Below are 14,820 nucleotides of genomic sequence, written 5' to 3'. Positions count from 1 at the left end.
TTGTAATTTTCTGCTGGCATCAACACTGTTTAAAATGCTGCTCAATTTTGTGTTGTCAGCAAATTTAGATATTTGACTTTTTACGCCATCATCCTGTTGCGTTCTGTTCTTTACCCTCTGCATGATGTTGCTGCAACACCTGTTTTGTCTTCGGCGTCAGGGCAGCACGGACAGCTTCCCACCAGCAGATGGCGAAGTTTCAGCATCTTCGTCTGAGTCCCCCGCAGAGAGCCGCCTTCTGACTGATCGCCGATTGGATCAATGGTCCGAGGGCGGACCTGGGAGACCGGGGCACCTATTGGTTAGTGTCGCTGCCCATCAAAGAACGGGTTGGAGTGCGTGACACGTCATGACGCAGTGTTTTCAAGAGCTTGGTGGTACCAGTCGCGGGGGCTGTGCACCGGTCCGATCGGGTAAAGTATCCGGGTTGTGCTGGGGGATGAGAACGGGCCTCTGGGGCGGTGGGCATGGGTTTGGTGAGCGTCCCGTTGGGAGGTGTGGGCCAGTTAGTCTGTAGCTTCCTGTTATCATAGTCAGAGATAACAAGGTGTAGAGCTGGATGAACACAGCAGGCCAAGCAGCATCAGAGGAGCAGGAAGGCTGACGTTTCGGGCCTAGACCCTTCTTCAGAAATGATATCATAATTATCGTAGTCAGTTGCTTTAGCGCAGACTAGGCCAGGAAGCCAGCTGTCAGAGGACAAAGTGATAACTTGTTTGTGTCCTTGTCCAGATTCCTCTCAGACTCCAATTCCGCCCCCCCCAACCCTTCCACTGCCCCACTCCTCACCCCTTCCACTGCCCCTTAGGTCTGCCCCACCCCACTCCCCACTCCCCTCACCGCTCACCCCTTCCACTGCCCCTCAGGTCTGCCCCACCCCACTCCCCACCCCTTCCACTGCCCCTGAGACTCCAGTCCCCCTCCCCATCCCATCCCATGTCCCCTCAGACCTGCACCCCCTGCCCCACTAACCCACACATCTGACCCATACCCCACCCTACTGCTCCTCAAACCTGCCCCTTCCGGACAGTGTTAGAAAATATGTCACATTCTACATGAATGTGGATGACACCCCAGCTTACATTCTCTACTGTTTTGAATTGATTTGTTGCTTTTTTTTGGGTTAGGTATCCAGTTCTGGGTGAATTTTTCTCCAGTCAGACATTGGGAAGACTAAAGTCGTCATCCCTGTTTTTTGCCAGTCCTTAAAATCAAGCTCTTGGACAAGATTCCTTTCAACCTTTATTGTCATTATAATATTAGGTACAGATGCAGGAATAAGCTATTTGACTCTTTGCAGCTGCTCCGTAGTTCAATATGATCATGACTGGTCTTCTACTTCAGCTTCTGTTTCCTGTATCATATTTAATGCTGAGATGAGCTTCCAACTTCTCCTCCTCTTCATCAAAATTTCCTGTTTGGATCTTGTAGTATGGCCTTTGCCACTGCCTCATCATATGTGCTGAATACCTAACTAGTTGTTTGTTGTTTTGATCCATACATGACCAGGTTGTTAATTTGCTTTCATAATGTCTTCTGGTGCCACATGACCTCTGATTTACTAGGCTAGTCCTTAGCTAAAACAAGAAGGTAGATTACCTGAATTTTGATAGATTTGGAAAGAGGAGGCAAGTCCAATGATAGTTGAAAGTAAGCATGCAGGAGAAGAAGGTAAACTGCATTTGGCCTTCATACTGGGAGAATTCGTGTGGAGGAGCAAGAATGTCTTGCTGTAATTGTACAAGGCCTTGTTGAGATTACATATGGAATATTGTGTGCAGTTCTGGTCTCCTAACCTGAGGAGGGACGTTCTGGTTATAGAGGGAGTGTGAAAAAGGTTGACCAAACTCATTCCTGCAATGGCATTTGCTGTATCATGGAGAGACTGAATCAGTTAGAACTGAAGTTTTGAAAGATTGAGGGAGGCCCTCAGAATTTTATAGGTTTCTAATAGGCCTAGAAAGGATAAATACAGGAAGAATGTTCTTGATGACGAGTCCAGAACCAAGTGTCACAGTTTAAGAATACTGGCTAGGCCAGTTGGGACTGAGACGAGGAGAAATGCCTTCATCCAGAGATCTCACAACACCAGGTTATGGTCCAACAGGTTTATTTGACAATACAAGTTTTCAGAGCCTCTGTCCTCTTTCAAACTAACACCTGAAGAAGGACTGACACTCTGAAAGCTTGTATTGTCAAATAAACCTGTTGGACTACAACCTGGTGTCATGTGATTTCTCACCTTGTCCACCTCAGCTCAACACCAGCACCTCTTTATTCATTCATGGGTTGTGGGTGTTGCTGGCCGGGCAGCATTTAATGCCCATCCCTAATTGCCCAGAAGGCAGTTAAGAGTCAACCATATTGCTGTGGGTCTGGAGTCACATGTAGGCCAGACCAGGTAAGGATGGCAGTTTCCTTCACTAAAGGACATTAGTGAACCAGATGGATCTTTCCCTCTGACAATCGGCAATGGATTTATGATCATCATTACGCTCTTAATTCCAGATACTGAATTCAAATTCCACCTTCTGCCATGGTGGGATTCAAACCCAGGCTCCCAGAAGATTATCTGGGTCACTGGATTAACAGTCCAGTGATAATACCGCTAGTCCATCACCTCCACATCATGTTCATCCAGAGTGGTCAGAGTGGAATTCTCTGCCACAGAAACCAGTTGAGGCCAAAATATTGAGAGTTTTCAAGGCTAAAGTGGGAACAGGGTACTGAGTTGGATGACCAGCCATGATCATATTGAATAGCGGGGCTGGTTCAAGTAGGCAAATGGCCGCCTCCTGCACCTGTGAACTGGGTACCCCACTAGGCTACCTGTGAAGTCTGACATTCTACAGAATATAAGACTTTATCCCTTAAGCTCAGCCATTTATTCAAGCCAAGCTTGTAGCTTCCTTCCCAGTCTGTGGCCAACGTTTTCAGTTGCTTGTGGTGCTGCAGGGAGTGGGTGAATAATGCCCTCTTTTTGTTCCCACTTGAAGATATTTGTTGTTCCATCGTCCATAACTCCTGAAAGGAAGGATTAGGCTTGACAACAGTTTGAATTGTGGTCACCTTCAGTCTCCCACAAATTCCATTCACCTTCTGAAAGAAAACATTTAAAAAAAAAACTAACCACCTTGTAGTGTTTGATTTAGACTTGAGAGATGCCACCCAGGGATGATGACTATACCTAGCCACTGATTTAATGCTTATGTGGTGATTTTGGCTCTTCTGCAGGATAGAACACCAGCTTTGGGTATTTGGAGCCTTAACTCTGTCTCCACGATTCAGGCAAACTAATAGATGTAGGAGTAATGTAAAGAAGACAGGGAAGAAGCGAAGCACTAAAAGAGAGAGAAAGAGAATGTAAATGAAAGAGAAATTACACAAAGATAGAGAGGCCCATCAGAAGTGCCTACATATGTGGGGTTACGGAAAGGCACAATTTCTTTTTATGAATGAGAAATGTCATAGGAAATTTATCTATAAAAATAGGCAGAGTGTCAAGCGTGGTTTTTGGCATAAGAACAGAAATTGCTGGAGAAAGTGCATGAACAGGAAATGTTTGGAGGGATATGGGCCCAGTTCAGGCAGATGAAACTAATTTAATTTGGAATTATGGTCCGCATGGACCGTTTGGACTGAAGGGTCTGTTTCCGTGTTGCATGACTGTATGCCACTTAGTTCTGGTGGAAATAGTTTATTTTTATCTACTCCTTTCCTGTTAAATTCTTGAAGATTTCATCAGATCACGCCTTCTAAATTATAAGGAAAACTGGCACAACTTGTATTATCCCCACCTCATAACTTAACCCCTGAAGTCCAGTATCATTCTAGTAAACCTATGTTGTGCTCCCTCCAAGGCTAAAGCATCTTTCCTAAAGTGTTGGTGCCCGGATATCCTTGCAGTTTTCTAAATGGGGTCTAATGAGGATTTTGTATAACTGGAACATAACTTCTGCATCCTTATACTCCAGTCCTCTAGTTATATAGGCCAGTGTTCCGTTAGTTTCCTTCATGATTTTCTCTCACGTTCATGGTATTTTAAAGATCTGTACACATGAATCCCCAAATTTCTTTGGCCAACTGGTATTACTTACAGTTGCAGAACAGCCTCTTTGCTCTTGTATCCTGTACCTTGGCAACTAAAGGCCAGTATCCCATATGTGTCGTCTTAACTGCCCTCTACCTTCAGAGATCTGTGGATATGCAACCAAGGTCCCTCTGAACATCCAGGGTTCTACCATTCATAGTATAATCCTTTCCTTTGTTACCTTTTCTCAAATGCAATACATCTCACTTTTCTGGGTTGAATTCCATTTGATATTTCTTTGACAAGTCCTTCTGCAGTTTACTGCTATCTTTCTCACTGTTTACATAACTATCAAATTTTGTATAATCTGCAAACATCTTGATCATACCCCTACATTTAAGTCCTATCAGCACAATCAGTGAGGGCCAGAGGATCAAGCCCTGTTTAACCGCACTGGAAACAGACTTCCAGTCACAGAGCCACCCCTCTACCATCACCCTTTGCCTCTCAGCTAATTCTGGATTCAACGTGTCACTTTGCCTTGGATCCCGTGGGTTGTTACTTTCTTATTGCCCTTAACAACACAGCTGGTTATGTCCTCAAAAATTTCATTCATAGAAATAGAGTGAGCGAGCAGGAGTAGGCCATTTGCCCCTTCAAGTCTGCCTTAACTTTAAATATGCTCATGGCTGATCGTCCAACTCAGTACTTTATTTCTGTTTTCTGTCTTTGATCCCTTTAGTCCTAAGAACTATATGTAACTCCTTGAGCCAAAACATTCAATATTTTCAATCTCTGGCAGAGAATTCTGCCAGCTGTCCATTCTGGATGAAGAAATTTATCTTCATTTCAGTCCTAAATGGCCTACCCTAATCCTTAAATTGTTTACTCCTGGTTCTGGGCTCCCTGATTATTGGAAGCATACTTGTGTGTTTATCCTTTCTAGTCCTGTTAAATTTCATCTATGAGATCTCCACTCATTCTCCTAAACTCCAATGGATATAGTTCTAATTGTTCCAGTCTCTCTTCACGTGTCAGCCTAGTAAACCTTCATTGTAATCCTCCCCCAGAATCAGAACATCCTTCTTGAGACCAAAACTACACCCACTACTCCAGGTGTGGTCTCACCAATGCCCTATACAGTTGCCAAAAGGCATGCCTGCTCCTGTACTCAAATCTTCTTGCTATGAAGGCCAACATACTATTTGCCTCCTCAACAATTGCTGCATCTGCATGCTTATTTTCAGTGACTGGTGTTCAAGGGCATCCATGTTTTGTTACACATCTGCCTTTCCCAATTTATTGTTGTTCCAATAATCTGCCATCCTGTCTCTGCTACCAAACTGGATAATCTCATTTATCCTCATTATACTTCATGTTCCATGCATTTGTACACTCAATCAACTTGTCTGCATCCTTCTCGCAGCTCACTGTGCCATCAAGATTTGTGCTGTCTTTAATCTTGGAGATATTGTTTAATTCCTCCTCCATGTCATTACTGTATATTATGAATAGCTGGGGTGCAGTCACTAATCTCTGGTAGCCTAATCTCTCTCTGCCTGCTGCTTTTTAAAAAAAAAAGACCCATTTAGTTCTACTCTTTGTTTCCGATCTGCCAACAATCTCTCCATCCACGTCAGTACACAATCCTCAATCCCATACATTTTAATTTTACATGCTAGTCTGTTGTGTGGGACTTTATCAAAAGCCTTCTGAAAGTCCAGGTATCTCTATTTTTTATCTCTACTAGTTGTATCATGGCAAAATTCCAGTAGATTTGTCAAACTGGATTTCCTTTTCATAAATCCGTGCTGACTCTCTGATCCTGTTGTTGTTTTCCAAGTGCTGAGGTATTAAATCTTTTATAACGGACTCTAGAATTTCCCCCACAACAAATTTCAGACCAACTGGTCTAGAATTCCCTGTTCCCCTTTTCCTTTACTACTTTGTTTTTTTAAAAATAGTAGGGTTACGTAATCCACAGGAACAATCCCAGCATCTATAGAATTTTGAAAGATGACCACCAATGTATTCGCTATTTCTAGGGCCTTCCTTAAGTACTCTGGGAGGTTGATTTAAGTGGGCCTAGAAATTTATTGGCCTTTAATCCTATGAATTTTCCCAACACCTTTTCCCTACTAATACTGATTTCCTTCTGTTCCTCCTTCTCACAAGACCCTGTGTTCCCCTAAATATTTGGGACGTGAATCACATTTATCAAATGTGACCTTTCCTTAAAAGAACATCCATGCTGATTATCCCTGACCTAAGTTGTGTCTCTCCAAGTGCACATATACTGTATTCTGTGCCTTGGAATTCTTTCTATCAACTAGTTTAGACTGACTAACTTTAGAAATAGTGGATGTATCGGTGGTCATGCCTCAAGATTCTTTAGATACTGGAACATATAGATTGGAGGGTTGCTAATGTAAACCCACCCCATTTAAAAAGGGAGGTAGAGAGAAAATGTAATTATAGCCCAGTGAGTCTGATGTCAGTAATGGGGAAGATGTTAGAGTCCATTATCAAGGAATTCAAAGCCAAGCCTTTAGAAAAAATGAGTCAGCATGGATTTCCTAAAGGGAAGTTGTGCTTGACAAGTCTACTAGAATTCTTTGAGGATATAACTTATTGAATTGATTGGAGGTGCCAGTGAATGTGATTTGTTTGAACTGTCAGAAGACTTTTGACAGAGTCCCACATATAGACAGAAAATTGGTTACCAGTCTGGAAACAAACAGTAGGAATAATTGGGACTTTTTCTGAATGGCAGGCCCTGCAGAGATTGGTACTGGACCCCAGTTATTGACAGCATATGTCAATGATTTAGATGAGGAAACTAAATGCAACACCTCAAAATTTGAAGATAAAACAAAGTTGGATAGAAGGCTGAGCTGTGAGGAGGGTGCAGAGATGTTGTAGTATGATTTGGACAGGCTGTGTGATTGGGCACATGCATGGCAGATGCAATATAATGTGGATAAATGTGAGGTTATCCATTTTGGTAGCAAAAAAAGGAAGGTAGATTATTATTTGTTGTAAATTGAGAGAAGGAGTGTTCAATTAGATCTGGGTATCCTCGTGCACCAGTCACTGAAAATAAGTGTGCAGGTGCAGCAGGGAATAAAGAAGGCAAACATAAAGAAGGTATGTTGGCCTTTGTAGTGTGAGGATTTAAGTACAAGATCAAGGATGTCTTTCTGCATTTATACAGGGCCTTGGTGAGGCCACATCTGGAATATTGTACAGAGTTTTGGTTTCCTTATTTGAGGAATGATATTCTTGCTATAGAGGGACTACAGCAAAAGTTCATCAGATTGACCCCGGGATGGCAGGCCTGACGTATGAGGAGAAAGTAAGTTGGTTAGGCCTGTATGAAGGAGAATCTTGTAGAAATGTAGAAAATTCTAATTGGACTACATGGGTTAGGCATAGGAAGGATGTTCCCATTGGTGAGGAGTCCAGAACCAGGAATCAAAGCTTAAGGATCAGGGGTAAACATTTTAGACTGAGAGAGGAGAAAATTCTTCACCTAGAGAGTGGAGTGCCTGTGGAATTCACTACCACAAAAAGTGGTTGAGGCCAGAATATTTGTATTTACGTGGGGAAGGTAGATCTAGCTCTTGTGACGATGGGGATCGAGGGATATGGGGGAGGTTGGAATTAGAATATTTGTGTTCAATGGTAAGCCATGATCGTAATGGATGGTAGAACAGGCTAGAGGGGTTGAATGGCCTACTCCTGCTATCTTCTATGTTTCTATGATTTAGCAATGAACACATTTCTCACCTTTAAGGTGTAGATAGGAGGTTCCTTCTCATTCCTGAAATCTTGCAGGTGAGCGTTGGACTTCCAGTTAAGTGTCTGCTTCAAGAATATAGTGAACAAACTTGATTCAGACAAGTGTTGACAGATTACTCTTTTGAGCGTTGAACCGAAGCACTTTAAGCACTTTAGCTTGTCACAGCTTGTTTGGCTTTTGAGTAAAGCACCTTCGTCTTTTGACCATTGCAGCTGCTAATTCAGTGCTGACTTTGAATAACATGAGACACCTTTGTGTATGGCTTATTTACATTCTTTCGTTACCACCTGAATCATGTGCCTGAATATTACTCATGTATATTACATAAAATGCATTAACTGCTTAAATTCTCCTAATCCAGAAATTAGCTAATCTGAAATCTACTTTTTTTTAAAGGCTGTTTTTTTCTTCTTTTTTTGCTGCATTGCAACATTGTGATCAGTGGTCTTGCTTAGCCATCACTTTGATATTAATAGTGTTACTTTGTCTTTTATTTCAGCTTGAGTTATCATTAATCTGCAAGATGAGTTCAGTGCAATGGGATTTTCCTTTGGAGCTTTGCTGCCGGCCTATGGCCTTTGTAGCTCTCACAGGCCTTGATGTGACTTATAATGCTGTACATCGAGCTATTTGGGATGCTTTTTGTGCCAACAGACGAGCTGATAGAGTTCCTATATCATTTAAAGTACTTCCTGGAGATCATGAATACCCGAAATGCAGACAGAAGGTAAGCAACTTTGATCATGGGCTTATCTTGCATCGTACAAATTAAAGATAGATAGCTTGGCTTGATTGATGAAACTGAGCATTATGGCATGAGGGTGAATCTATATGCAGTTAAATGCATAGTATATTTGAAAAAGTGTACTTTTTAAAAAAAAAGTTATGTGAATAAGCTTTTTATCAGGCTTTTTAAAGTAAACAAAAATGTATTCAATTTATATATTTGGTATTTTAAAAAAAAAAAGACTGTTGAACTCCTTAATAGTTCATTTGGCTTATCCACTGCACGGAACCACAGTTTAATCTGCATCAACCCACCTTTACAATGGAGTTTTAATTTGGACGTGGAGAATTTCCACTTGTTAGTTAGTGTCCTTGCTCAAAGTGGGCTGGTCTAAAATGCTACTTGGATTTGGTTATATTGGATCTATGTAGTTGAATAACGTTTGGCAATCAACAACAATCAACAACCTTAGAAACAGTTCTAGCACAAAGGCTACCAGAGAAAATCTATGGGCATTCCAGGATAGGTAGGAAAGGGGGATTGAGGCTATAATCAATGTGATGTAATTGAATGGTGGAGAAGATTCAATGGACCATTTGACCTATCCTGATCTGAATTGAGAAAATTACGGATGAATTGAAGATGCACTTTGCAGCAGTCTTCATTATAGTGGATACAAGCAACATTCCAGAAGCAATGATAAATCAGAGCATGAAGGGAAATGATACTAAGTGAATTGTTGGAGCATGTAGGCTGACAAGTGCCCAGGTTCTAATGGACTCTATACTAGGGTCTTCAAAGAGATGGAAAGTGAAGTAGTTGATGTGTAGGTTTTTACTTTCCAAAGCTCCTTTGATTTGTGACTGTCCCATTAGATTGGATGATATCAATTATTTAAAAAAGTAAAGAGTCAGAAAGCAGGAAACCACAGACGCTAAAAACGTTAGGGTCTATTGCAAAGGATGTAGTAACAGAGCATTTAGAAATACCTAATATAATCAAAGAGTAGGCGTGGTTTCATGATGTGGAACCCATGCCTTACAAATTTGAGAATACGAATAAGCGGTGGGCAACTAGGGACGGATGACAAATGCTGGCCAGTCAGTGAAGCCCATGTTCCATGAATGAATTTAAAAATAAAAGTCAGGTCCCGGGGACTCATAGGCCTTTAGCCCCATTTAGTTTCCTGGGAACTTTCTCGTTTGTAATAGTTATTGCTTTTATTTCCTGCCCCTCCTTCCCCCTGATTATTCGGTGTTCTTGGAATTCATGGTAGAAGACACTGCAGAGTATTATTGAATACTCCTGCTATTTCCTGGATCCTCGTTATTTCCCCAGCCTTGTTCTCTCAGAGGCCTGTGCTCACTTTGGCTCCTCTCTTCCTTTTTATATATTTAAAGAAGTTCTTAAGTCTGCATGTAACTCTGTAATTTGCTCTGTTTATTTCCTCTCTCTTTCGTCATCTTTTGGTTTCTAAAATTTCCCAAATCCTCTGGCTTACCACTAATCATTGCTACATTGCAGTTTTAAAAATGTAATATTATCCTTCTCCCTCGGTTAGCCATGTTTAGTTGATCCCTTTTCTCGAATCCTTCTTTCTCATTATAATATATCTTTGTTGTATATCATGAACTATATTTTTAATTGTTTGCTATTTTGTCAAATGTTGTTTCTGCTAAGCTTCTTTCCCAGTCCACTCCAGCCAACTCATTCCTTTACACTTACTTAACTTTAGCAAAGTTGTTTTCAACCCAAGTTTCTCACTCTCTCAAACTTATTCTACCATGGTTTGGTCAATTGTCATAAGTCCATCATTTACTCTGAGATCAATTATTAAAACTGCCTCATTAAGTATTTCCTGATCCCTGGTTGGATCCACAACATACTGCTCTAGAAAATTGTCCCAATTACACACTCTAACCTGAAGTAGCCATGAGGAAGAATTCAAATGCTCATGTGATAACAGGCCAGTTTGCAATGTCCTCATGCTGCATATACAAATATTGACTGCATTGCCATGAATTGTTGTATAGAGAAGAAAAGCTTTGATAAATTTTCTTTCTCCGTGTTACCATGATGAGAACAGTGGTTCGAGAAATCAATGAGTCAACAGTAACATTAAATCCAACATGGATTGATGTTTGTTAGTCAAGGGCATCACAAGGGTATGGAGCCAAATTGGATGGATGGAATTAGAGTATGCATCAGCCATGATCAAGTTAAATTATAGAATAGGCTGAACAGCTATTCCCTCTTCTGCATTATAAACAAAGGTTGAATTTTGTAGGTTCTCAAAATTTAATTTTTCAAAAAGCTTAGTTCAGAGTGAGATGGGTAAATGTATGACTGTTCTCCTCATTGCAGTGTTCTGCAACTGCAATGTTTGTGTGTCAGAACCAATTAATTAGTTATAGAAGTAAGCACACAGTAAGAGAAATAGCTGCCTTGACTTCCTTTTTGAAGTCTTTTATCAGAATATGGTATCCATCTCTGCAACTTACTTCCTAGACAGCACTCTTGCTTTATTTCATTTCCAGCTGTTGTATTGCTTTCAAGTGCCATCCTTATATTCCCAATCTGTGTGTTACTCTGCAGTGACATGTTTCTGGGGAAATAACTTTCGTATCAATCTCTGCCTTCACCCTTGCTGTGTAGTCAGACTGCCTGTTGGACAGCAAGTTCACAATGAGCCAGATTTCTTGCAGAGAAAGCTTACCCTGCTAATCACCCCATTGTAAATTACTCATCTTGGATCCTGATTTGTTGCCCTTGTTGAATGTTGACTGCAGAACCATACAGTTTCCTTGACTCGGAGCTGAGCCTCAAACCCTCAATGTTGTCCATTGCTAAGATTATCTGCTTTTGTCACTGAAGTATTCCTTGTGTCCACCACTGTGGCACTCTGCTTCTGTTTCGATTCTCATCCATGTATTCACTTCATGACATATCTTCTCAGTGCCTTTGTTTATATCCAAAATTGCACCTGACATGTTCTTTGTTTAGAATTCTTAAGACCTGGATTTTATCCTGCACAAATTCCTGCTCCTGTATCTGCTGTGTTTGTTTTCAAATTCTTTTGCTCTCACTTGTCCCTTCCTTTTTCTGCAACTCCCTTAAGCCTCTTATGCCTCACAGCACCCATGTCATACTTTTTTCTGTGCATCTGTGACATTGCTTTCAGAGAGTTAATGCCTTTGGCAACACCACCCCAAAATGTTTATAACACAACTGGAACTCTCAAGACTTGGGGTAATTATTGGCATGGATAGACTCAGTTGGTCCACCAAGTCTGGCATGCTATGTGGCAAGATCATGGCTGATCTAATTGTGGTCTTTGTTCCACTTTCCTTTCATAGCATCATTGAGTCACACAGGATGGGAACAGAGCCTTAGTGTAACTTGTTTGCTCCTCATAACCTATGATACCTTTTTATTCATCAAAAATTTCTCTAATGCAATGACTCACTCTGCGCTGCTGACTGGAATATAAAATTTAAAGGATTAATGTTCAGAAATTTTCACTCTCTATTTCCATATTGTTCTGAAAGTTAATATGGTTGTCAGGGGTTGTTTATCTTTGTCACAGTCACGTTGGATATAGCATTCTGACAGTGTGTTTTGTACTTTTCTGTATAAAACATATCCTACTTATATAAATTACTTCCTAAATCATACCTCTAAGATTGGTTATTAACTTGTATGCAAATACACGTGATCTAAATTTTATGTACATTAATATCTGAACCTGCATGTTATGTATCTATGGAGACCATGAAAATAAACTTGGAACATTCTTGCCATTGTAAAGTTTTCAGAGTAATTACTGAATTGCTGCCTTGTTACAGAGGACTTCTTATGAGTGGTATATTCCAAAAGGAATCCTTAAAACTGGCTGGATGAACAAACATTTAAACCTTGTTCCTGCTCTGGTGGTGGTCTTCTATGAACTGGACTGGGATGACGCTCAGTGGAAAGAGAAGCAATCCGAATGTGCCACCAGAGTAGAAATTGTCAGGTATGCTGAAATAATTGTAATTGGATATTATTCTTCTTGGCGTCCTAGAGACCGACAGCATAAAGGCCCCTCGGCCTACTGAGTCTGCACGGATCAAAAACGACAAATCCGTGAAATCATAAGCACAGTCTACAAAAACAAAAAATAAGGTCTATAGAGGGAAAGTAGTGTCATTTTTCTTTTGATGAGATAGGATCTAATTAAGACTTTGCTCTGCTTCGCCTTCCTTCTGTGAGGTTGTGATTTCTGCTTTTTTTTAACTTCCAGGCAGAGTTTACATGGAAGAAACACAAAGGTTGCTGTTGTGCTAATACAGAAGAAAACTCCCTTACCTCCAGGTACTTTCATTGCAAATCCTATGAAAGGGAAAAATGCAGAAAATCAAAAACAAAATCAGACTATGTTGCAGAAACGCAACACATCAGTCAGTATCTGTTGAGTGAACAGGAAAATTAATAACAAACAAAAACAGAAATTGCTGAAAAAGCAGATCTGGCAGCATCTGTGGAGAGAAATCAGGAATCGTTTCTGGTCTAGTAACCCTTCCTCAGAATTAACCTATTCAGTACTTTGTTCGACTCTTGCTATTAGACTTATTCTATGATTTAAAAATTTTAAATGAAACTTTATTTCTAAGGAATAGAATTGGCAAGGTTTTTTGATGGATACATTACTATTAAAGTCATTGCACTTTATTGAAATATATTTAATTTTGCAATGTTTTTTTCATTATGTCTACTCCTAATGAAATTACTACTTCTGCTTTAGTGAAAGAAGGTCACATTTTGGTCCTATTTGTAACATATAAGATGATCTACTTTAAACTATTCTATTACCACCTTTAATTGCTTTAACCAGAACAGGAGACACTAATCATTCTCCCCTAACCCCAAATGTTCAGAAAACCATGGCATAAAGCTTTGATTATGAAACCTAACTATGTCCTAGTTTTAATTTCAAGGATTTGTGGGAACATGACTATTGTGCACAGTTTTTTTGATTTTGCTTTCAATATCCTCCATCCAATAAATGTTTTTTTTTGAGGTACTAGCTTTTTCTGTACTCTAAATACTGAATATTACAGAATTATTTTATTATGACTGTCATTGCAACCAGATCTACTGCAGAGGTAATTTGAAATGTCCTTGCGCATCGATTCTTGGACGAGTTACTAGATTAGTTTTGAGGAAGGAGATTTAATTGCATTCTTTAGATATGTTATGTTGCTTTGACAATTCTTGGTTGCTGTTTTTCTATTTCCATGGCTGCGATTACTATAAAGCACAAAACAAAATTGATAGCTAGTTTTAATCAACTTTTTAAACATTGGGCAATTAAATGAACTGAAACCAAAATACTGTTGATGATTGAGGTCTCAACTAAAAAGAGAAATGCTGGAGAAACTCAGCAAGTCTGGTAGCATCTGTGGAGAGAGAAACCGAACTAATATTTTGAATCGAGCAATTCCGAAAAGTTCTGAAGAGTTGTCATTGGACTTAATGTTGACTCTGGAAACTACATGGATTATTGAAAAGCCGGAGGGGAGTTCCTCACCACAGAATTCAGAGCCTCTGGCTTCTCTTGTACCCACAGTATTTATATGGCTGAATCAGATCAGTTTTTGATCAATGCTGACTCCCCAGTATGTGATAGTGGGGGGAATTCACCATGAGAATACCATTGAATATCAAGAGGTGATGGTTAGATTCTCACTTTTTGGAGATAATTGTTGTCTAGCATTTGTCTGGCATGAGTTTTACTGCCGTTTGTTAACACAGGCCTGCATATTGTCCAGGTTGATTTTAATTTATTCAGTTGTGGGATGTGGGCATTGCAGGCTGGCCAGCATTTATTGCTTGTCTCTGGTTGTCCTTGAGAAGGTGGTGGCGAACTGCCTTCTTGAACCATTGCAATCGCACCTGCTGTGGGTTGACCCACAATACCACTGGGGGAGAATTCCAGGATTTTGACCCAATGACAGTGAAGGAACAGCGATATATTTCCAAGTCAGGATGGTGAGTGGCTTGGACGGGAACTTGAAGGTCGTGTTCCAATGTATCAGCTGCCCTTGTCCTTCTAGATCTAAGTGGACGTGGGATTGGAAGTTGCTGTCTGAGGATCTTTGGTGAATTTCTGCAGTGCATCTTGTAGACAGCTGCAGCAGCAGAAGCATTGTGTACAGAGCATCGGTGGTGGAGGGAGTGGATGCTTGTGGATGTAGCACCAATCAAGCAGGCTCCTTCGTC

General features: G+C 40.5%; 1 protein-coding gene across 2 annotated transcripts in view; it reads left to right on the top strand.

The window, feature by feature from the left end:
- Nucleotides 1-305: 305 nt before the first annotated feature.
- trappc11 (trafficking protein particle complex subunit 11) overlaps nt 306-14,820 on the top strand; it is an 82,672-nt gene continuing 68,157 nt past the window's right edge. The window contains exons 1-4 of one of the 2 annotated variants that reach the window (XM_048594954.1): nt 306-413; nt 8,332-8,559; nt 12,405-12,574; nt 12,842-12,912. In XM_048594954.1, the coding sequence (XP_048450911.1) occupies nt 8,356-8,559; nt 12,405-12,574; nt 12,842-12,912 (445 nt within the window). In that variant the 5' untranslated portion in view covers nt 306-413; nt 8,332-8,355. The remainder of the gene's footprint in view (nt 414-8,331; nt 8,560-12,404; nt 12,575-12,841; nt 12,913-14,820) is intronic. The other variant, XM_048594955.1, reaches the window with a different exon arrangement.

Source organism: Rhincodon typus, chromosome 3 (genome assembly GCF_021869965.1).
Source record: "Rhincodon typus isolate 14 chromosome 3, sRhiTyp1.1, whole genome shotgun sequence".
Classification (NCBI taxonomy): Eukaryota; Metazoa; Chordata; class Chondrichthyes; order Orectolobiformes; family Rhincodontidae; genus Rhincodon; species Rhincodon typus.
Note: the sequence above shows the minus strand (reverse complement) of the source record. Positions and strands in the feature narration are given on the sequence as shown.